We start from the raw sequence: 23,414 nt of genomic DNA on the forward strand, positions 1-23,414 counted from the left end.
ATTAAAATATAAATATTTAAAACACAAAAACAAACCACCTCGAAACTTTTCACTGTCTTTTATGAGTAGGTTTATGTAACATCACTTGTCCAAGGATACTAAAACATATTATGAGCTTGTTTGGGAACGCCAGTTGTGACTGTGTTTTCAAAAAATTAAATTTTTTTAAAAAAAAAATTAATATGATTTATATGTTTTGGATCGTTTTGATGTACTGATGTTAAAAATAATTTTTAAAAAATAAATAAATATCATTAACATGTATTTTAACATGAAAAGTTATTTGAAAAACACCTACTACCACACTGTCAAACAGAAACATGTTGTTTTGAAACATGCGAGGACAAGGATGTGTAATGGCTACATTATCGGCATTGCTGTGTTTCTAAAAACAAATTTAATTTTTTTACTATTTTTGTTTTGTTTTAATTGCAAAAATAAATTTTAAAATATAAAAAAATAATATTTTAAAATATTCATAAGATAAAAAATATTATAAAAAAGCAAACACCACCACATAAAAATAATAAAAAGAGAAATACGAAAACATTAACAAGATGAAACAACAGGGGAAAGTGAAAAGCTGTTCAGACTGAGACATGGAAGGAGTTAAGCGGGGGATCTTCAAAATTCATAAAAAGAAATCCCAAGTAATTCGATAGAAATTACTTGGTGCTGACCAAATCGAGGTTCTCTGGCAAAAATTACTTGGTGCTGATAAATATTCACTGTCTTATTTTCTAGTATTCCTTTCCTTTTCTCCATTGTAATCTCGAATTACAATGGAGGTAGCTAAACAGGCTGCTCTCTTGGAAACATTCCAAAATGATCTTTAATTGGGTCTAGCTCAAAACCACCAAGAAATCCACAACCTGCACTTAGTAATGCTTGAATTATGATTTTCATCTCATGCAACTCTGAGCTCAACCACTTGAAGTATACTTCCAGAATTCCCTCCTCCATTCAAGCCTTCCACAATCAATAGCCAATCGCATATTTGGTCTGTAAATCCCAATACTCCCTGGTTTGCTTTACGGTCTCAGCACGTTCAGCAACCATCCTCTCCTTCCAGTGCTCTTTGCACCTGAAAGAGTTTGACAATCAGAAATTGTAAAATCTTAAACAAGGGAGTGGAATATTAGTTTCTTCACCTTCTTTTCACAAGCAGATCAAGTTCCAACATGTGCACTGCGTTAGCGTATACCCCAGCCTGCATAGGATGGTAAGCAAACTTGAGATCAATTCGTGCAGAAAATTCATTTTCTTTAGAAACAAAACAACCTGGACAGCAAACAAGCATGCTACCTATATTAAGCAGTGTTCACTCCAACAAAGTAAAATAGCAGATCTCTTCAGGTTGATTAGTTAATCTTATGAGACAGAAACATAAATGTTAGAAAGAAAAGAAGGATAATTTTTTCAGACTCAATCCACTCCCTGAAAGGTAAGGTCTTTCATTACTGCACTAGTTAGAACAATCCATGCTTCCAAGGAAGATTCACCACCTGCAAACCTCTCATGGCAAACAAGAAAGACAACTAGCAACATTGAAGATCCCAAGATAGTTGAACTTACTGAAACCTTTTTTCTTTGTACACACCAAGATATTATAACCATTGCACCCAATGTAAGAAACCAACCATGCATGGTGTATGACTACTTCCTTTCTGCCGTTGAAACAAAAGAGGCCCTAGAAGAGCACAAGATACCTCTAGTAATGCACATTGTCTCAGGTGATACAACAAAAGCACCTTCAGAGTAAGTAGCTGCTTCAAGTTCCTACTTAGAATATGCCTTGAACAATCTTATACACCAGGGAATCAATCTGCGTGGGGCATAACTTTGCCGTTGAAAAAAAAGAGGGCCTTGAAGAGCACAGGGTAGCTCTAGTAATATACAGTGTCTCGGGTGATACACCAAAAGCACCTTCAGAGTAGGTAGTTGCCTCAAGTTCCTACTTAGCATATACATCAGGGAATCAATCTGAGTGGGGCATAATTGTTTTTATCCAAATAATAATTATCTGCAACCAGGGATTAGAAGGTGGGACGGTCACCATTATACTATCTCCTAAAGTATCAAAAAATTACAATTTTTACACACGATCAGAACAACAGTATTGTAATCTATTGAGAGAGGACAACGAATTTATAATGATTTCATCATCCTGTACCTAGTTTAGCACCAAGGAGTCTAGATAAATTGTTTTATCAGCCAGGAGTGATAGGCTATATTACTGTTCTACGGTATTCAAATCCTGAAACATCATGTATCATGAAATTGTCTAATCAGTGGGGAAACGATTAACAACAATTGTTAGTATACGAGTATGGCATGACTTCTGAAATCGTGTATCCTGCTGCCTGAGACGTTGTAGGAAGTTATGAACATAAAAGCAGCTCGGTAAGGGAATGGCATAAGAGTATTCATATCCAGATCAGTATGAGAACAAAAACAGGAATAAGATAGACCATAAGAATGGAGTCATCTCTCAATGATCTAATCCTTGGATGTGGCTGTACTCCACTTAAGAAATGAAAAAGGAGAAACATTAAATGGTATTGGTAGGTGGTCCAAGGAGTGAGCTGGCAGTGACATTCATGGCAACCCACGACCCAATACAGCCTTGAGCAACCGCACATCTCAAAAGGGTACCGACTCAATAAGAAACAATGCATCTTTCCATATTCCGATAGGAGAGACTATCATGCAAAACATCAGATGTCAAAAGTGGAGATCCCAAGACAAGTGTTTTAAAAACTCTCAAGTAACAACATACCTGTGACTTAATTTCCATCTAATGAAAAGAACACATTGTTTCGGACTCAAAGATGAGAAAAAAGAATGACTCTCTCTCTAAGGCTCTGACGGGATTAAGAAAGTTGCTGTGCTGCTGTTGCAGAAGTTTGGTGTTTAAGTGTATTGAGGTTTCAAAATTAGGTTTTGAGAAGATCATAAACCAGCTTTATCACTCATGATCTACTTTTGTAAAGTCAACCAGAAAGTCAAACACACACTTAATGCAAAAGACATGATTTCCATATTCCATTTAGATAGATTCTCATTTCCCCTAGGCATGTAAGGACCAAATATGAATTCTGAATCACTCACAATCGAGGTGACTTGTTAATATAAATCCTGTGTAAGTCAGGCAGAATCTTGGATGGTATTTCCTTTCCTGACTAAATGAAAGTTCATTTCTCTGGGGGCACAAAAATTCAAAACATATAAATATGCATAGACAAGTTTTCACATACACACAAGCAACTATACTACATATATACATAAGGTGGTCTAGTGGAGCATATTATAAACATCAGTTTGCTTTAAAGACGTACAAACCTCTCTACAGACAGGGCACTTTGCATTTGAACTTGCAGATTTAAGGCCTTCAACCATCAGCACAGAAGCAGCTAAGCAAGCACACAACTTGCAGAAAAGATGACCACAACTCAAAGCATATGGATTAAAAACCATCTCCTGAGAGATAACGATTAAAAAAACAAAATAAGAAAAGACCAGCAGAAAAAATGTTACTTTATTTTTTGTACCTTGGATTGCACCAGAACTGATATCTTACCAAGCAAATGGCACAAGTCAGGCCGTATTCTAATTTTGTATAATTTGGAAGCATCAGTGTCATAACAGGTTCTGTAGCACTGAGATCACAGGAAAACCGACTGCAAAACTCACTAAACTCCCCTCCATCTATTCCATCAAAATTCAAATAAAAGGCTCCCAACTCTATTAGCCAAGGTGATTGCAAAAGCTCTATATGTTCAGACCGCATCTTGGATTTGAAATTCTTCCCGTTTATAGAGCAATGTACCTAAAATTGAAAAAAGATGCCTTTAATGTAAAGATAACATAAACCTACTCAGAAAGATCAAATGATGAAAATGGACTAAATTGCTGCATACTTTATCATATTTCTTTAGAATTTTACGGATAGCAATTGCATTCATGGTAACATATTCAATCAGCATGCGCCCTTCTTCAACCATGATCTGCTGATCATTTATGAAACATTGACGTAGACGAAGTTTATATCTTTGCATTCCCCTGGCAACATGAAGATGGAGGAGATGTCTAACTCTGGAACTAAAGCACCCAGCTATATCTGAAGCTTCCCTCATCAATTCGGAAAAGAACATCTGATCACACACTACAAAATAAAAAAGCTATTGTGATTATAACACTGATACCAATTACAAACATTCAGCTGTCAAATTATTCTGTTTTAAGTCGAACCTGTAAAAGTAAGTTAAATTTAGTGACCTATATAGTGAATTGTAGCGAACATTAAAACCAAAAGAAATTGAACATACAAGACCTTGCCGGAACCCATGCGGCTCATCACATTTATTATAAATCAGAAGACATGAATGATTAATCGCAAGAACATCAAGTAAAGCTAAATTGTCTCGAGAAGGCAATCAACTAAGATCTTAAATTGACATAGCAATTTTGAAAATACATCAAAACAGAACAAGAAAGCATACGAAATCTCTTTCAAATATTTTCAAACACGAAATCAATGAATAAACTAAAACCCTGGTTAGAACTGAATATAAGCAGTATGGTTGTGGCGAAGAGACACAACTAATTACTCCACTCTTCTTTTTATTGCCTTAATTTCTTTTATTTTTTTTCACCAACCCGTCTGATAACTCCTCCTATCCTTTCCTGACTTCCAACTCTTTCAATTCAGAGACTAAATCAAATGTTTTTACAAACTAAACTAGGTATCAAGAAACATAATCAGCCAAAAGCGTAACTGACAACTATCAGCCAGAAGTTTTCAAATTTGACAGAAATCCCATATCAAGATTCCATCTTTCCAACAAAAACATGAAAGGAAAGAGAACTTACAAGCGCAAGATTGGCAATGGCAGAATTGAGACAAGCTGTGATTCTGTTCACTGTCTCTTTCTTGTTGCTGCTCGTCGTTGCAAGAAGTGGATGGTGGACCTTGGCTTCTGCATTTCTTTAACACTTTTTTGAGTCGTTTGTACTCAACATGAGCACATTTGTCCAAACACCCTTCTTGTTCTCCGTGTAAATACTCCATGAATGTCTCTCCAAACTTCATCTTCTTCTTTGTTTCGATGAAGAGAAACGAAGGATTAAATAATATTTATTTTAAGGTTAACTAATTGGGATTTGGAAACGAGTTTCTTTTCTATAGAAAGACACAAGCAAGAGGATGTTGCGTGCAATTTGTTTCGATAAAAAACGAAACCCGCGCTTCTCTTGGACTTTGCACCATTAACGTTAAATAAATAGGAAGTACAGTTTGACCTGAACAAGCAAAGTAAAAAACAATCCAGATGCATTTATGAGAAAATTGGACTCCACCCACACAGCCCACTAACGTAATGATGGGATGTGATATGATATGATCCTCCTCTGGTCGTGGGGATTCCTGTTGCCGTATTAAGGACCATTGAAAGTGTTTTTTCAAATAAAAACATTAATTATTTTTTGTAATAATTTTTTTATATTTTTAAGTATTTTTAGATGCATTTTATCTTAAGAAATATTAAATTTATTTGTTTTTAATATTATTTAAATTTTTTAATGAAATAATATTAAAAAACATCTAAAAAATTATTTTAATATATTTTTAGACAAAATATGTTTTTAAAAAACAACATAAGTCACACTTCATTTATTTTAAAAATAGATTTAACTTGAAAAAATATGAAAGTAATTTATTTTTAATGTTCTTTGATGATTATAATATACTAATATAAAAAAATATTTTAATATATTTTTAAATAAATTTAGAACAAAAATAAAAATACATTATAGAAGACAATATCAAATCACTCACGTCACTTATTTACAAATTTAATTTTAGACCTCTGATGTATCAAATTCTCATCATTGAATATCTGCTTTAAATAATATTAAAAATTTAATATTTCTTAAGATAAAATCTATTTCTTAAGATAAAATTTTAAATAATATTAAAAACAAATAAATTTAATATTTCTTAAGATAAAATGCATCTAAAAATACTTAAAAATATAAAAAACATCTAAAAAATTATTTTAATATATTTTTAGACAAAATATGTTTTTAAAAAACAACATAAGTCACACTTCATTTATTTTAAAAATAGATTTAACTTGAAAAAATATGAAAGTAATTTATTTTTAATGTTCTTTGATGATTATAATATACTAATATAAAAAAATATTTTAATATATTTTTAAATAAATTTAGAACAAAAATAAAAATACATTATAGAAGACAATATCAAATCACTCACGTCACTTATTTACAAATTTAATTTTAGACCTCTGATGTATCAAATTCTCATCATTGAATATCTGCTTTAAAAAATCATAAATTTTTCAAACAAAGCAATGATCCCATATGGGAAAGGCTATCGCCGCCCTTCTTCCATTATTTTTATTTTCCTTGCTAAACCATGATGACACCGTGACACTTCATCTTCACAAAACCACGTTAATGAGCTCATTAGTCCCTTTATTTTCATAATATTATTAACGTGGTCCGACATTAATTAATTTTCTTAAAGTAGACCTTCTATTTATCCTTTATTGTTTAAATAAGTCCTTCCATCAAATTTAAATGTTAAATAATGAGTTGACTTGAAAGTATAATTCATTAGATTCTTGACTTATAATGAGTTGGAATGTTGGATCAATACTTTCTAATATAAAAGAAGACATTTAAGCATTAATAATTTTTTCTAGTAGAAAACAAAAATTAAACTATGTTGGAGTTGACTCAATCTACTCGATGAGTTTATAGATAATTTAAACTATCTATAAAAATATAGTTTGATTCACAAAAATTAAAGACGATATTAAAAAAATATTGAGACGGTAATATATTAAATTGACTACGTTTAACTTATCAAACCCACACCCCAAGGTATGCGAATATGATAATCTTATATAAAGCAAATCGAAATAAATTATGAAACTAAAATCACAATCAACCCAATATTAAATGAATGATTTAAAAAATAATTAAAAAAAGATCAAAAAAATTAACCAAATTAACCTGCTAAACCTACAACTCGAATCATGAGATCAGGATAACCTCATGGAAAGTAAATTAAAACAAATTATGAAACATAATTTTTAATCAACCAAATATTGAAAGGTAAAATTTATAAAAAGAAAATAAACTAAAAAAAAGATTAAAAAAAAACAACTCAAGTTAACTTTAGATTAACCCTCAAACCCCTAAATCATGAGATTAAAATAACCTCATATAAAGAAAACCAAAAAATTACTCAAGTTAACATGCCAAACTCACAATTCATATGATGAAACTGAGATAATTTCGTATAAAGAAAATTAAAATAAATTTCAAAGCTCATTTCCCAATAAACTGATTATCAAATGATGAATTCATAAAAAAAAATCAATTTAAAAAAAAAAGATAATAAAATGATCTGAGTCCATCAAGTTTAACTAGCAAAACTTGTGACCTAGCTTATGAAACCAGAATAGCTTCATAGAAAGCAAATCAAAATGAACCATGAAACTTAATTCATAATCAATCCAATGTTAAAGGTTAAAACTGAAAAAAATTAAGTCAATCAGGTTAACATGTCAAACTCACGACATGAGTTGTGATATCAAAATAACCACATAAAAAGTAAAATGCAATAAATCATGAAGCTCAATCTCCAACAAATCAAATATTATACAATAAAATTTGAAAAAGAAATATAATTTTTTTAAAAAAAATAAGAGCAAAAAACATATGACTGCAATGAATATTGTTTTGTGAGTACACCGTCTCTTTAAATTTTTTTGTTAATTAACTGTTCACTCAATAAAGTTGCATTAGTTTATCATAATCCATGTTTATAATTATTTTATATTTGAGCAGTAGCATGGATAATTGAGATGGATAGAACATTTTAATCAAATTAATATTAAATTAAAACACATAAATAGATGAAATATAGATCCCCACTTATTATGCCAACTTAACATGTATTGTTTTGGTTTAGAAGATAAGTAGGAGGGATATTCGATCATATTAACCTTAATGTCAGCCACAAAATCAGAATTTGTTTTTTTTTCTCTATCTTTTATTATATTTTATTTTTATTAAAGTTTCAGTTTAATTCTTTACACTTTTAATTCTTTAAACGCACATCAGTAAAAAAGAAAAAGTCATAGAATTCTATTTAAATTTTACAAAAAAAAATTGTATTTATAAAAAACATTTGTTTATGTTAAAGTCACATTAAAATGTAGCACTTTGTATGTTTAAAAGAAGCCCTTTGACAATATGTATAAAAAGTAGATATTGATACACTATGATATATAGTTTATGATACAAGTTGGGTTTTTTTTTAATATAACAAAAAGTATATCAATTGTAGAGAATTATTTGATATTTTTATTAAATTTGACCCTCTAAATTAATGTTGAAACCTTTAAATTTGATTTCTTATCTAAATAACTTGAGTTTAAATCAAATTGCTACATTATAATATATAGTTTTAACTAGTTTAAATCAAACCTTTATTAAGAGAATATTTTGTTTTATTATTATTAAATTCTTGTGTTTCCACCAATCAATTAGTACAGGGCCGGCAAATTACAACACCTCTCCGGTATGCTAATTTTTATTTGTGAAAGCTTCTTGAATGATGCTTATAATTTTAATGATACCTTAGAAAATAATACACTCAATATTGACGTTTCATCAATTAAATTAAAACTTGTAATTATTGAACAAAATGATGATTGGTTAAAAGCATGAAATATATTTATTTTGTTGTGAAATTGTCACATGACACGCTGTGTTATTGAATCTGAGAAACTTTTATAATACTGAAGAAGTAATATGTGACTTATTATAGCTAGTTTATAGTTTCTATTTTGAAGAAAAACATAGACATAAAAGGCAGAAAATATAAAATTCATGGTCCATCAAGAATGATAAAAAATATCCACACCTAAATAATTTTTTTTTCTCGGTTATATTTCTTTATATTTTTTTAAAGTAGGTTATAGAAAATAACTACTAAAAATCACTAATTATTCTCCAAACATCATAAAATACTCATTAAACACAATGCGAATAAGGAGTCAATCCGGTGACTCGATAACTTGGTTTTTAACTCCAGTTAAATTTCAAAGAAATAAATTGAAGTTGATTAAATTTGACCCAATTGACTCGATGAGTCAACCGTAATCTAGTCAAACTCTTATTTAACTTATTTTTTTCTTTAAAATAATATCATTTTTAATTTTTTTTAAAATAATATAATTTTAAATTGACCTGACTTAACGCATTCAACTCATAGCCCGATCCTTAGCCTATGTCACGAGTCGAGATGACATTATACCATATTTAGCATGACGGTCTAATTATGCTTTTGAAAAATCTTGATTATTTTAGCTTTAAATTAAATTTTTTATATATTTTTAAATTATTTTGATATACTAATGTTAAAATTAAAATTTTAAAAATAAAAAATATTAATTTAATATATTTCTAAATAAAAATATTTTTTTAAAAATAATTTATATTTCACTCTTAAATATTACTTAATAAGTATGATGATGTTCACCTTCATCTGGTGCCAACCAATAGAAACAGACAGGAATGCCATAACTAGCAAGCACATGGTATGACCTATTTGGTTAATAACTATTTAACTTTCTTTACAATTCTTGAACATGTGAATTTCTAGATCTCCAAAACAAAAATAGGAACACCACAGCAAGTTTTACAGATAGGATTCATAGCACATAACAGCCGTTTCCAAAAAAAAATAAAAAAAATACAGAAAATCCTGAATTTAGCAGTCACAATCCAAGACATAGATTCACCTCCACAACTTACCCAAGTTGCTGGCAGAAAGACATCCACCACCATCGTAACTCCTAAACCCTCCGAACCTTTTGTCTCTGAACAAAAAGAGTAAAAGTCCAGAGAAATATAGAAGACGTTCAGGCAATCAAGAAAAAGGAAAAAAAGAAATGGGAGATGAATTGAAGATTTCTACAATTCCTCTACTTGAATCTTCATCAACAGGAACAGCTTCTAAAATTCAAACACTAGGGAATATAATTGTTTCCGTGGTTGGCACTGGTATTTTAGGCCTGCCTTTCGCTTTTCGAATTGCTGGCTGGCTCGCTGGCTCTCTCGGTGTCCTCGCCGCTGGAGTTGCCACTTATTATTGCATGCTTCTCCTTGTCAGTCAGTTTTCTCTTCTCCTTTTCTTTTCTTAATCCTCATCCATATAGTTCTTGTTGCCCAGATGCAGTTTTTATACCAGCAACATATATCTAATCCAGGGATAAAATTTATTATTTGTTTCTTTAGAGGAATTAACAATATTTGTTTTTGGGGTTTAATATTCGCTACAATTTTCAAAATTTCCTTTTTTAAAACTTTGTTTCTTTTTTGGTTCCTTGCTTTTCTTGTTTTCATTTATCTTTAATTTTGGGATCTGCTGTACTTATTTTATGTGGCCCAAAAATTCATTAACAGCAAGTACTTCAGAAAATTCTTTAAGGAACTTGAAATGGTCACAATAATAAGATCAGCAGAGTCTGACTTGGGTTACTAACTCAATTAATCGCATCTATCAATCTTTTGTGCCATTTTTTTTTCCTGTTGTTTAATTTGTCATTAGTCATCACTTACTGATTTGATTATATATATATATATATGTATAAAATTCAAGCTCACGATCCTAAAGATGTAAGATCGAGTCTCGAAGTCAGTTGTTTTATTTGTGGTAAAAATGTTAGAAGAATTCCGTTTCCCTCAATGACAGATTTATACTATTCTTTTCTTGGCCCACTGCTGCAGGTTCAATGCAAAGAAAAGCTAGCATCACAAGAATTAACACCAGAAACAGAAACATATGGTGACTTGGGTTACAAATGTATGGGCAACACAGGACGTTACCTGACAGAATTTCTCATTTTCATATCCCAGTGTGGAGGAGCAGTGGCATACCTAGTCTTTATTGGCCAAAATCTATCATCCGTATTCAAGGGCCATGGACTTTCTCTCTCATCCTTCATATTCTTGTTAGTCCCTATCGAGATCGCACTATCCTGGATCCATTCGTTATCTTCTTTAGCACCTTTTAGCATTTTTGCCGACATATGCAATGTGTTAGCGATGGCAGTCGTGGTGAAAGAGGATTTAGATAAGGTAATAAGCGGTGAATTCAGGTTTGGTGATAGAAAGGCAATTACATCTAGTATAGGAGGATTGCCATTTGCTGCAGGGATGGCAGTGTTCTGTTTTGAAGGGTTTGGGATGACATTGTCGTTGGAGGCTTCAATGAAAGAGAGGGGCGGTTTTGCTAGCTTGCTGGCAAAGGCATTCTCTGGGATTACTCTTTTGTATGTTCTGTTTGGTTTTTCTGGTTATATGGCTTATGGTGATGAAACTAAAGATATTATAACTCTCAATTTGCCCAACAATTGGTCCACAATTGCTGTTCAGGTAATGTGCTCCAGCTTTTTGCAATATCAATATGTCACTTATAACGTGTAACATCCTTCTTTTCATCTTTACATACCGCACTAGTACTTGCTCAAGGATTCCCTTTCCTTTCTTTGTTGGTATTAAATTTAGAAATGAATAACTTCAGTTGTTTATTACAAGAAATCTTAATTTATCCCAACACAGCTTTTGGAATTAATAAAATAAAGGTTAGCTTTAGAACTTGGAACCAGTTCTTTATATCCATTGCCTTGGATGCATTAACAGATGCCTTGCCTGCCTGTCTACTCTGTCGTTGTCTAGTATTATTGTTATTCACTGTCATCCTCCATTTGGAACTGATTGTCTTTTTGCATATAATTTTTATCTAAAAGCATAAAAAACCAGATGCGTAGGCACTTATTTTTATACTGCATGTAAGACTTTTGTAATTTTCTTGCATGTATGCCTACCATAAGACTTTAATAATTGCAAAGGTAATAGTGGAATTGGCATGGTAATCTTATCACTGCAATATTGCAAATCCTACTATACTATATTATTACTATATTATGCAGCAGGATGATGCTAATCTTTGTGCTAATTGGCAACAGGTTGGATTGTGCTTGGGACTAGCATTCACGTTTCCCATCATGGCACACCCAATCCACGAGATTGTGGAGGGGAAGCTGAGAAACAGTGAATGGCTTCGAAAGGTCTGCTATAAAGATGGTGAGAATCCAACATTAGTTGGAAAGTTTGGAACATATCTGAGTCGTGCTATATTGATTGTTGTTTTGGCACTCTTGGCATCATTTGTGCCTGGTTTTGGTGAATTTGCATCGCTTGTGGGGAGTACTGTATGTGCACTAATCTCATTTGTTTTGCCAGCCGCATTTCACCTAAAATTATTTGGTTCATCGTTACGATTCTGGGAGAAAGCCTTGGATTATATCTTCTTGATAGGTGGACTGCTCTTTGCTGCTCATGGTACTTACAATTCCATCATTGGTTTCTGAAGGAATTTTGGCTTGAATTATGTTTTTATTCTTTCCTTTTCAGTAGCCTAGATTGTCACATAGAGAAATGTAGTTTCATGTAAGTGACATTATTAGCAACAGGTAGAAGGGGATGTATCTCTAGAGATCATGTACTTGGGGACTGAAGATACAGCAACTTGCTTTGTATACTGCTGCTGGCCCTGCCTTTATCCAATCGAATGGAAAGTTCAACTTTCATGAATTTAGATTGCCTCATTCACCCAATTGACTCTTGATGTCTGTAAGGAAACAAATTGGCTCTCTTTTGGTTGCATTAATGTGCTCCTGCATCTTTTCGAACATGCGGCTTCCACGCTGGTAATAGAAAATTTTGAAACTAATTAAAACTACATATTTTTGCCAAGGTTTTAAACAGCTTCATGCACTGCCTCCATCGCAAATACCAGAATTATGTTGGGTACACTATACAAGTACGGTACACCCAACTTCATGCTTTAACAATCGCACCACAATTCTGTTAGGTAGGCCTAATTTCACAGATTAGAAATCTAACTCCAGTCTGGTAAGCCTAAACCCTGTCATCTTTTGCTGCTTGCAACTTTGCATACCACTTAAAAGGTATCTTTTCTGCTTCCCAAGAAAAGGAATGCAGATAGCTCTGATGTGAAATTCTGGAAGAGGCTTAAAGCCAGGTGCTGACATTGGACAAGACTTGGGGCCAGGATGTCAGAGAATGAGCAAAGATGGCAACAGAGATTCTAATTTTTTGTTGGGAAAACATTGCGAATGACCTGTAACAAAATGCAACCCATGAACAGATTGGAATATGTAATAATATATCAGAAATTTAAATATCTACTACATGTGGAATATTACAGTACTGGACCTTCAAAATCTTTCCGGGGCCTGCTGTCTTCCCAGTAGTGTTTTCTCCTTTAGAATAAAGCATCTTTGATGATTTGCATTATTTGTTGGTATATATGTCATCCTTTTCAGGTGAGGGACATTTTAGATGCATCAAAGCTAATGATATCCCCACTCAGTCCAGCATTAGCAGTGAGCATCCACTCCATTTGTAGAGAGAGGGCCAGCTTTTGGCGAAGATGACGAAGTGAGAGTGAAAATGAAACGGGGGCAAAAAGACATGGATTCTCATTGCTCCAGAACAACATATTAAAAGATGAAAGAAGATCATGAAAAAGCTTCACGTCCTTTTCCAAAATAAAATCCATGACAACTCCTTTTGTTTTCATTTGTAGCCACAATTTTGGTATTCTTAGTATCCATTAAAGATATGTCACTCAGAATAAAGATATTCATGTGGGGAGAGCAGTACTTGCTGATAGAGATGGGAATGGCTTCTCTTATAATGACACCCTCACTGCTTAGCGTGGATACCCAATTCCCATGTGGCCTCCCATCACATCCTTTTCTTCCCAATCCCAATTAGAAGATTTGTAATCAAACTTTGTTTTCGTAAGAAAGAAGAGATCAGACTTTGATAAAATTTTCAGGCAATGATTTCAAGGATGCATCTCATGATGATCACAGCAATTGATCAACTTGTAACCATGCTAAAGCAACCATAAAGCTACTTTGAACCAGTCACATAGAAGGGGCTCGACTTTCTCCTTAGGCATAACCCTTACCTAAGTACTTTAGCAAGTGTTCCAAGTGTTAGGACAACTTGTCGGCCATTTTGATCTTTCGCGGGTGTTATAGATATTAAATTTGGTGCAGTTAAACAAGTTCGCTCGGTGATTCATTGATTTAAAATTTATTATAGCAGTTCAATTTGAAGATTTATCGCTTTGAAATTTAGTCTAAATCAAGTTTTATTTTGAATTATTTTGGTTGAATCACTGATTTGCTAATTATTTTATTTTATTTTATTTTTATTTTTTAATGTTTTTAAATTATTTATATACTAGTATTAAAAATAAAAGAATATTTATATTTTAAAAAATAATTTTTACTACGGTACAAACACCTAGTTATTCAAAACCAAATACTTGGAGAAATAGTAGTTAGTTGTAATCCAATGAATTTATATCTAAAATCTGATAATTAATTTTGAACATTTTGCCCACTTTATGATGCAAATTTTAAAATTACAAATTACATTATGGAGATTGCCAAAAAAATGAAAATTTAAAGAAAGAGATCTCTTCAATTTGAGACCAGAATTCACAATGTTTTAATGAAATCCTTAAAGCTCTTGATACTATTAGACGAATAAGAGCCAATTACTCTGTCCCTGTGCAAAAGTTATCAACATTAAAAGTTAAAAAAAGAAAAAAGAAAAAAGATGAACTTGGCCTCGTACAGAGAATTTGATGAGAAAAAAAACATAAAAGAAGGAGAATTTGATACAATAATCCACAAAACAACAGCTGGGAGACTTGATTATTAACAGGAACGAAGCCAGCTTCCATGTAGGACCCTCCTTCCACTTAAGAAACATGGACCCAGTTTGAGGTTGTACTGTGCTTACTGTGCACCAACATTCTCTCCCCCACCCCTTCTCTGCCCTTCTCCTTGAGTATATATATTTGTCTGCACAAATAAATCCCACGGGACCACTCCCCACCCACTTCCTCCCCTCAGAAAATGACAGTTTCAGGGCCTTTTTCCACGGACACTCTCTTTTTCTTCAGTTCCCAGGTCCTGAAGACTTCTTCGTCCTCACCTCCCATGCATCATTACATTATAGTACAACACCACATCCCATGTTAATGTTACCATCCCTACAAGTAGCATTAATAAATCAAATAAAATAACAGTTTCCTGTTCCACCAATCATAACTTCTCTTGCTAGTATATAAAACAACTCTGTAACCAGTCACAGCAAACTACTAAAGCACACCAAAGAAACCCAACACCGCCACCGCCACCGCCACCATCAACAACAACAGCAACCCTGAAAAAGGAAAACAAGAAACCCTTTCTTGGTTTCTAACAATGTCTCCACCGCTCACAAAACCAACAACAACAAGCTCGATCTTTTTTCCATCAAAACCGCCACCGCCACTCTGCACTTTCCTTCTCTTGACAGCCCTTTGCTTTATTGGTTTCTTTTACACTCTCCACCACTCTCAAAATCCCAAGACTACCCTCCAGCACACCGCCACCCTCTTCCTCTCTTACTCCTCTAACTCCACCATCTCCTCCTACCTTCACTCCCTCACTCTCCACCCTCACCTCGCTGGCACCAAACCTTCTCTTGACACCGTCAACTATGTCTTCTCCCATTTCAAGAACCTCAAGTTAGAAACACACAAGAAAGAATACCAAGTTTTGCTCTCTTACCCTATAAAATCTTCACTCTCCGCGCATTTTAGCAACGGGAGTGTTGTGGATTTTAATATGAGTGAGTTTGTTGATCTTGCTGAATCAGATAAAATTGTTTCCCCGTACCATGCGTATTCGCCGTCTGGTACGGTGCACGCTAAGGTTGTCTTTGTGAATTATGGCCGTGAAGTGGACTATAATGCGCTTGGGGCTTTAGGGGTGAACGTTAGTGGATGTGTTGTTTTGGTAAGGAAAGGTGAGGGTTTAAGTAGGGGTGGAGTGGTTAAAATAGCTGAATCTAAAGGTGCTTTGGCTGTTCTGTTGTACGCCGAGGAGGGTAGGGTAAGTGGGGGTGTGGAGAGAGGGACTGTGATGAGGGGTGTAGGAGACCCACTTAGTCCAGGGTGGGCTGGGGTTGAAGGAGGGGAGAGACTGGGGTTAGAGGACAGTGAAGTACTTGAGAGGTTTCCTAAAATTCCATCTCTGCCCTTGTCTTTTGGGAATGCTGACGTCATCTTGGGGTCGCTTGGTGGCCGTACCGTGCCTCCGGAGTGGAGGGATTCTGGTGGAAGGTCTAGGGTCTTACGGGTCGGCCCAGGGCCGGCTAAGGTCAACTTCACTTACCAGGTTGGTTGTTTTGTTTGTTTGTTTAATGAATGTTTCGAGTGTTTTATGCTCGAATGTTGTACTGATAGAATGCTATAGAAGACAAAAAAGAGAATTTTGAAAGGCCCACAAACGTTGGTCCAAAATTATGGTATCTATGAATATTTGTAGTTGGCTAATTGTTGATTTTGCTATTTAAAGGTTGGTCAAACTGGTATTTGGTTCGGTATATGAGGATTGAATAGTAGTAAATTTGGATGAGTGTTGAAGTTCTTGTTTACGCTTTCTATTTCCTGGGCTATGATTCTAGTTGAATTTGCAAAATCTGGAGTTGAATTCGAAGTTTTGGAAGAGCTAGAAATGCTTTTGTTTGGCCTAGAGCGGCCATGACAACAAGGACTCGCTTCCCTGAAACATGTGAACTTAATAACATGCTAGTGTGCAATGGCATAGTAACATGATTATTGTAGGCAAAACTCAAGATGATTCACTTAAGCTTTTCAGTTTTGTGATTGGGTTTTCTTGGTTTGGAGAATATGTGCCTGCCACCTGCAAGCTCTTTTTTTTTCCTTGGTGGAGAAGTCCTGACATAATAAATTTTAGTAAATATGACCTGTATTGATGTGACTGTTATTTTTGTGTTTCCTAATTACCCAACTATGATTGGCATCTTACTATGTGATCTTGCTTATTTCACACAACTAAGATGTTGGGAAAATATCAATATCTATCCACAAGATGATCGATGGAGGGCGACTGTTAAAGATGGTGAAGTCGAGCTGAGTTTTGACAACTTAATCTACTGTATGAGATTCAGCAGATTAAGATTTTCCTTTCTCTGCTATTTGATATGGAGAGTTGTGATTGGTTTTTTAAGTCCAATCACCCTTTTTTTTTCTTCTGGTTTGGGCTTGCGATTTATCAGGGAATTCATTTCCCATAGCCGCACTCTATGATTTGTGTTATGTTGGAAGAGGGATATGTCTGTTTTGCTAAGTGCTTTGAAAGAGCTTGTTTTCCTGCAGCTCAATATTAATTCTGGATACTATGATTTGATTTGGACGGATTTTTTTCCAACCTATTAATTTTTAACGCATTGAAGTGAATATCATCTGACGTGCTTCTTTATGTATGAGAATTTCAGCTCTCTGCAATTTTGTAATGCTCTCTCTTTGTTATAAATGTATTTGGCTGCTTATTATTAATGAGGAAACGCGGAAAGAAACACAAAAAGCATATTAAAAGCTATTTATTTGACAAGCTCATTCTGCTTTTCACACTTTTTTCTTGATTATTGATTTTTCTTCTGTTCTTTAGGGGGAGAAAAAGGTGGTGACAATCCACAATGTTTTTGCTGTCATAAGGGGGTCAGAAGAGCCTGATCGTTATGTGATCCTTGGTAATCACAGAGATGCATGGACATATGGAGCTGTTGATCCCAATAGTGGTACTGCTGCATTACTAGACATTGCTCGGCGATATGCTCATTTGATGCAGAAGGGGTGGAACCCTCGAAGAACTATAATCCTTGGTAGTTGGGATGCAGAAGAGTTCGGGATGGTAGGTAATTCTCCATCTTTGTTTTCATTTATGTGCAATGGGTGTGAAGTGGATCAAGATGTTAACCTCAGGATTGTTGAATTATAGTTTCTCACATTTACTGTGCTGTCTCTGATTCTACAATCTTCTTGCATAGAACAGGATGGAAGGGTACTGGATCAAGTTTGATCCTCATCCATTGATTACTTTGTTGAAAACTGAAGAACCTGTTTGACATGACTCGTTATGCATTATTGATAAAGAATACATTTGACAAAATTATTTTGCTTCATTATTCTGCATTGCAGCTTCTATTGATGCAATGACAATTCAATTGTCCATGGAAGTGATCACTTTGGAATGAGGGAGACTGATACTTCTATCATCTCCTTATAAAATGGATGGACCTCTCAGCAATTTCATGTGTTTGACTTTATGGTCGATTGCTGATCCTCCCATCCAAGTCTGTACATGGATCTCTGTTCTGATTTCCCAAAGTCTGGCAACCGTAACAGTTCTATATAAACAGAATACCAAATTTGCTTGGAGAGGGGTGGGGGATTTCAGGACTGCTATTTATTACCGTATCTAAACATGAATGCAGTAAATTGATAGGTTCCTTGAGAAAAAGAATCTTTCCTTGCTCTCTAAATGTTGTTGTCAAGCCTCATAGTTTTTCTTTTAATAGTTTTATCTGAATATGTATCTGTGATAATCTTTGGATGCTGAACCTAACAAGATTGTATACTGGAGTGCTTTTGTGTATTGCAATAATCCAAATTAATGTGTAACTATGATATTGTAGGGTCTACCGAGTGGGTTGAACAAAACCTTGTCAATTTGGGTGCGAAAGCAGTGGCGTATCTTAATGTAGATTGTGCAGTTCAAGGCCCAGGATTTTTTGCCAGTGCAACTCCCCAGCTAGATAATCTTCTTATTGAGGTTACAAAAAAGGTAAATTAGAGGAACAGTATGTTGTTACTTTTAAGGCAGTTTTGATTAGTCTCTTTGGATGTTGCTTGGTTTCAAAACGTGACATTTTAACCAGTTATTTCAACTAATAGTAAAAATGATTTCAGGTCAAGGATCCTGAAGCAGAGGGTGCAACTGTATATGAGAAATGGGCAGCCAGAAACCAAGTCAATGCAGTAAGACTGAACAGTATCTTTTATCAAATGCCAGTATTTGAACTGCTCAAAGACGCTACTTCTTCAATTAGTAAATGCTAATATTTGAAATGCTGAAAGATTCATAAATATTCACACACATGTATGTGTCTGTGTTTGTGTTTGCACATACATGTCCTTCACTTAAACTATTGTGTAGCAGCATACCACTTTGGTATCTACAAAAGAATAGGTCCTATGTGCAGTGCACTGATGACCATCTCAAATATCTTCTTGCTTTGAAGCTACAAATGGAAATGGTGCCTTTTTTTTTCACAATTAGAAGTTATAACCACCCTAGTGGTGCTCAAATCGGGTCAGGGAAGGTTTTTTGCAGGATTATCTAAATCCGTAACCCACCTCTGCATGGAGGATTTTCTCCACGTAGCGGTACCCGACCTAATATGTTTTTTTGAAGATCAATTTTACAAAAATAAAATCTAAGCTTAAAACAAACTACATCTATATTCATGAATCATAAAACCATAAAATAGTGTATCAATTTTCCATGTACAAAATAATAAAAATCATTTATGAATCATAAGATATAAAATTCAAGCGTCACATTAAAATATAAAATCACAACTCCAAAAAAAAAAGTGTTGACACCCTAAGCTTGGGGAAGGGGCCTGATGCATAACTGAAACTAGGTAAGGGGCAGGTTGGGTGATGGGACGAGGGAATGTGCCCACCCCTGATCAAACCAGATCAGATTTTATCCCTCTTCAGTTTGGCTGAGGTCAAACTGGATAAAAGTCCAATCCAATTGGATCCATGCATGGCAGATCAAGTGAAATTACCATCCATACATGTAGTCATACTTCAACGAATGATATGTTTTGGCCTCCTGGAGATAATTTTTTTTATCAGGCTCTTATTCGGGGACTATCATGTTTGGTTTGCAGATTCAAAGACTCGGTGGAGTGGATTCTGATTTTGCTCCATTTCTGCAACATGCAGGGATTCCTTCTATTGATATCTATTATGGAAGAGGTATGTTTCTCCAACCTTTGCAGTGATTATTTACTGGCAGTAATGTGCTATTTAGGTTTGTGGTCATGCATATGTGAGATATGAAGGTATTTATTTATCAGGCGCTCAAATGGAATCATTTCAGGAATTTGAATAGCTTTAGCTGCGTTTTTTCCCCTCAGCCTTGCAAATATTATTGCAGCTAAAGGATCAGAAATAAGGATAATTTTTAGGATTTTTGTTTTTGAACATTGTATCATAGGAGTAACACCACCATTTGCTTTCATCATCCCCACTTTCAAGTCATGCCTCTCTCCATGTTTTGGCATTATGACACGCATTACTGTCTCTGTTCTTAAAGTTTAAGAGGAACCAAATTGGAACAATAAACGTTCCCTGGATTTTCAAACATGATTGTGGCTTGACAGTAAGAGACTATTTTATTTTGTCGCGGGGAATGTCTGAGATGTTCTTTTCATAACTTGTTGGTATTAATGCCAGAAACAGTATTGTAATTTGATGAATTTTATTTATCTTTGGAGAAGCACGTGAGAATTTTCATTCTCTTGAATCATGGGTACAAAGCCACAACAATTAGAAAACTATCTAGAGAACTCGCCAGGTAGATAAAATCCAAACTAAGAGACAGATAATGATAAATCACTGGATTTTCATCTCCTTGACCAACTTTGACTCTGGTAGCACAGCTACACACTGGGAATTCTGATTCCTGTGAACCTCATAGATGAATGGAGCAGGGCTTTGGTATGCCATAAACCAAGGAACAAAGCTTTCTCAATCACAGCAAAACATTGAACAAACAGCCCAGATGATGGGCACCAAGGACTGTATTGGTGGTCGCACAACAAATGGATGGATTTAGCATCATGTAAAACAACAAGGCAGGTCTAGCTAAAAACCTTCTAGATCGGAAGAAAACACATTGAAAAGGATAAAAGAAAAGAGAATTGAAAAGGAAGAGAAAAGGGCATGCTGCTGGCAAAAGTCAAGCAGTGGTAACCCAATTCTTATGGGTGGGAGGGAGGGAGCGCAGTAGTGAGAGGTTGGGTAGGATTACTAGTGCTGGGTGGTACTTTTCTAAGGTTGGCAGCTACTGTCTTTGTTGAGTTAAGCATTTTATTATGTGACTTTGATGGTACAAGAACTTGAGAGTCTGGTGACATGGTTGAAGCCAAAGAAGAAACTGGCAGAAAACCTTGCATCGCCTAAGTTAAACCCCAGTTGCAAGAAACATTATTGGTGCAATTGAACAGATAATAGCAGAAAATGATTTGAAGTACATAGCTTTCATTTCTTTTCTAACTCGCGAGAATTCTTTGCTAGGGATACTAACTGAAAGCTGGAAATTTATACTTATTGTTCAGATTTCCCTGTCTATCACACTGCTTTTGACTCCTATGGGTGGATGAAAAAATATGCAGACCCGTTATTTCATCGTCATGTGGCTGGTTAGTGTCCTTTTCTGTCAACTTGTGTGCCTACTGTCAGATAAATTACAAGGGCATTCATAACTACTTTCAATGGCCTTTCTGTTTTTTATTGTTTCAGTTGCTGGAATTTGGGGACTTCTAGCCCTTCACCTGGCTGATGAGTCTATTCTCCCATTTGATTACATCTCTTACGTGGAGCAGTTACAGGTGTGCATCTGATTAAAATTTCTCCAACATGTATTTGTTAGTTAAACAAACGATGTTTTAGACTAGCTGTTCACAAATAAGTGACCAAAATGGTTGGAAACTTGCCAATAGAGATGATTGCATTTCTATGGGAAACCTAGGGTGCTTCCTTCAAATTCCTTATGTAACTATTCATATTGTGAGTAAAAATAATTTTTTAGAAAATAGGATCTAACAAGAGGAAAAGACAGGAAAATAACATGGGAAGATGCATCATTCTAACAATTAGCATGGTTGGAAATCATGTGTTATGTTTGACTGCAAAGCTGTTCCATGATGGCTGTACGGCTAACAAGAGGAAAAGACAGGAAAATAACGTGGGAAGATGCATCTTTCTAAGAATTAGCATGGTTGGGAATCATGTGTTATGTTTCACTGCAAAGCTGTCCTACTTAAATATGATGGCTGTATAATATGCATTTGTGAGATTCACCCACCCAACTCCACAACCTGTGGCTCTCGAGAAATGAAACTGGCTATTCAATTTTGAAGGTTGAAGAAATATGGTTACGGAAATCACATTGCACCATTATTGAACATTTTCTATGAATATATCGTGAATTTTGTCATTTTCAATCTCAGACTGACATTTTCCCTTTCCTTGGCAGGGGCATACAGGTGTCTTGGGCAAACTATTGGACAGGAACGTATCTCTTCATCCTTTAGTTGCTTCAATTCAAGAACTTGCCTCTGCTGCCAAAGAAGTGGAGTATGAAGTAAAGGTGAGCTCTTGAAGTAATTATTGGACTTCCTACATCTTAGTGGAGATGATGAAAACCTACATTTTATGGTCATTTATTCTGGCTCTCTCCCGAGTACTTAAGGGGCATGTATTGTTTTTTAATGCAGCAATTGAGAGAACAAGAGAGGAGGGGGGATTTTATAGATCTGAAGTTGCGAGCATTGAATGATCGGCTGATGCTTGCTGAAAGAGGCTTCCTGGATGTAGAAGGGCTTCAAGGGAGGCAATGGTTTAAGCATCTTGTAAGTGTTCTCCTCGTCTCCAGCTCAAGAGCATTAACTTGGATTTAAACAGTATTGTGAAGAACCTCAACAGCAATTTATGTGTAGAACTGACGTTTTAATCATCCCTGTAGATTTATGGGCCTCCGAGTAACTATGAAAGCAAACTGGATTTCTTCCCTGGAATAGCAGATGCTCTCTCTCAATCCACCAGCAAAAGCCAACAAAATAGACAAGCAGCAGTTCAGCATGAGATATGGAGAGTTGGCAGAGCCATTGAAAGGGCTGCTAGTGCTCTTAAAGGGAATCTCACCTGAATCTAGCAGAAAACATGCATGAACGTGAGGCCGTCAACAACTTGTATATAAGAGTAGTCAACTTGTCATAGATTTTAACTTTACTCAAGGGATGCATAAGGTTTACTCTTGTAAATGCGAATTTAAAATCCATGCTGTAAAATTTTGCCTCATCCACAGCAAGCAAAGCAGTTATCAAGAACATTGCCTCCCATGATTACTGATTTGCTGGAAAGATACAAAGACTAGATCGGAAATTGCAGACATCTGAAGGTGTTCCGCTCTTGCTTGATCTTAAAACAGAATATATTGATGCCCTCGTGAATCTTCATAAAAAAAAAAAGTTCTAAAAATATACAGATTGGAAAATGACAGGAAGTCAGTTAAAAAGCATGGGATTAGTAGGTTGCATTAATTCGGTCTGAA

At 34.7% G+C, this 23,414-nt stretch overlaps 3 protein-coding genes across 6 annotated transcripts; 2 read left to right on the forward strand and 1 right to left on the reverse strand.

Moving 5' to 3' along the window:
* Positions 1-524: 524 nt before the first annotated feature.
* On the reverse strand, positions 525-5,363 carry LOC133676499 (probable E3 ubiquitin-protein ligase BAH1-like). 3 transcript variants are annotated; one of them, XR_009835620.1, is made up of 7 exons: positions 4,873-5,363; positions 3,921-4,165; positions 3,581-3,829; positions 3,343-3,480; positions 1,306-1,954; positions 1,152-1,210; positions 1,003-1,084 (listed from the first exon to the last, which is right to left on the reverse strand). XR_009835620.1 is itself a non-coding variant. In XM_062098169.1 (6 exons), exons 1-6 carry the CDS (start codon positions 5,090-5,092, stop codon positions 979-981), a joined length of 1,017 nt encoding a protein of 338 aa, XP_061954153.1. In that variant the 5' UTR covers positions 5,093-5,350; the 3' UTR covers positions 525-978. The 3 variants fall into 3 exon arrangements, 2 of the variants coding, with proteins under 2 accessions (XP_061954153.1, XP_061954154.1); XM_062098169.1 differs by lacking the exon at positions 1,306-1,954 and having other exon boundaries at positions 525-1,084; positions 4,873-5,350; XM_062098170.1 differs by lacking the exons at positions 1,003-1,084; positions 1,152-1,210 and having other exon boundaries at positions 1,812-2,023; positions 4,873-5,362.
* Positions 5,364-9,664: 4,301 nt separating this feature from the next.
* On the forward strand, positions 9,665-12,699 carry LOC133677624 (amino acid transporter ANT1). 2 transcript variants are annotated; one of them, XM_062099734.1, is made up of 4 exons: positions 9,665-10,208; positions 10,831-11,478; positions 12,072-12,189; positions 12,349-12,699. In XM_062099734.1, exons 1-4 carry the CDS (start codon positions 9,993-9,995, stop codon positions 12,474-12,476), a joined length of 1,110 nt encoding a protein of 369 aa, XP_061955718.1. In that variant the 5' UTR covers positions 9,665-9,992; the 3' UTR covers positions 12,477-12,699. The 2 variants fall into 2 exon arrangements, with proteins under 2 accessions (XP_061955718.1, XP_061955717.1); XM_062099733.1 differs by having other exon boundaries at positions 9,670-10,208; positions 12,072-12,699.
* Positions 12,700-15,045: 2,346 nt separating this feature from the next.
* On the forward strand, positions 15,046-23,190 carry LOC133676601 (probable glutamate carboxypeptidase AMP1). The gene is made up of 10 exons (XM_062098299.1): positions 15,046-16,376; positions 17,673-17,919; positions 18,700-18,848; positions 18,974-19,042; positions 19,966-20,053; positions 21,418-21,501; positions 21,602-21,690; positions 22,338-22,451; positions 22,579-22,713; positions 22,827-23,190. The coding sequence occupies exons 1-10, from the start codon at positions 15,420-15,422 to the stop codon at positions 23,007-23,009; spliced, it is 2,115 nt and encodes a 704-aa protein (XP_061954283.1). The 5' UTR covers positions 15,046-15,419; the 3' UTR covers positions 23,010-23,190.
* Positions 23,191-23,414: the final 224 nt, after the last annotated feature.

Source organism: Populus nigra, chromosome 17 (genome assembly GCF_951802175.1).
Source record: "Populus nigra chromosome 17, ddPopNigr1.1, whole genome shotgun sequence".
Lineage (NCBI taxonomy): Eukaryota > Viridiplantae > Streptophyta > Magnoliopsida > Malpighiales > Salicaceae > Populus > Populus nigra.

Bases quoted from the DNA above. Each gene is read 5' to 3' on its own strand.
- LOC133677624 (XM_062099733.1), top strand. From the start codon at position 9,993: ATGGGAGATGAATTGAAGATTTCTACAATTCCTCTACTTGAATCTTCA. The intron at 10,209-10,830 runs GTCAGTCAGTTT...CCACTGCTGCAG, and splicing joins ATTATTGCATGCTTCTCCTT to GTTCAATGCAAAGAAAAGCT. The intron at 11,479-12,071 runs GTAATGTGCTCC...AATTGGCAACAG, and splicing joins GGTCCACAATTGCTGTTCAG to GTTGGATTGTGCTTGGGACT.
- LOC133676601 (XM_062098299.1), top strand. From the start codon at position 15,420: ATGTCTCCACCGCTCACAAAACCAACAACAACAAGCTCGATCTTTTTT. The intron at 19,043-19,965 runs GTAAGACTGAAC...TTTGGTTTGCAG, and splicing joins CCAGAAACCAAGTCAATGCA to ATTCAAAGACTCGGTGGAGT. The intron at 22,452-22,578 runs GTGAGCTCTTGA...TTTTTAATGCAG, and splicing joins AAGTGGAGTATGAAGTAAAG to CAATTGAGAGAACAAGAGAG.
- LOC133676499 (XM_062098169.1), bottom strand. From the start codon at position 5,092: ATGAAGTTTGGAGAGACATTCATGGAGTATTTACACGGAGAACAAGAA. The intron at 3,481-3,580 runs GTAAGATATCAG...GTTATCTCTCAG, and splicing joins TGACTTGTGCCATTTGCTTG to GAGATGGTTTTTAATCCATA. The intron at 1,211-3,342 runs GTTTGTACGTCT...CATCCTATGCAG, and splicing joins AGTGCCCTGTCTGTAGAGAG to GCTGGGGTATACGCTAACGC.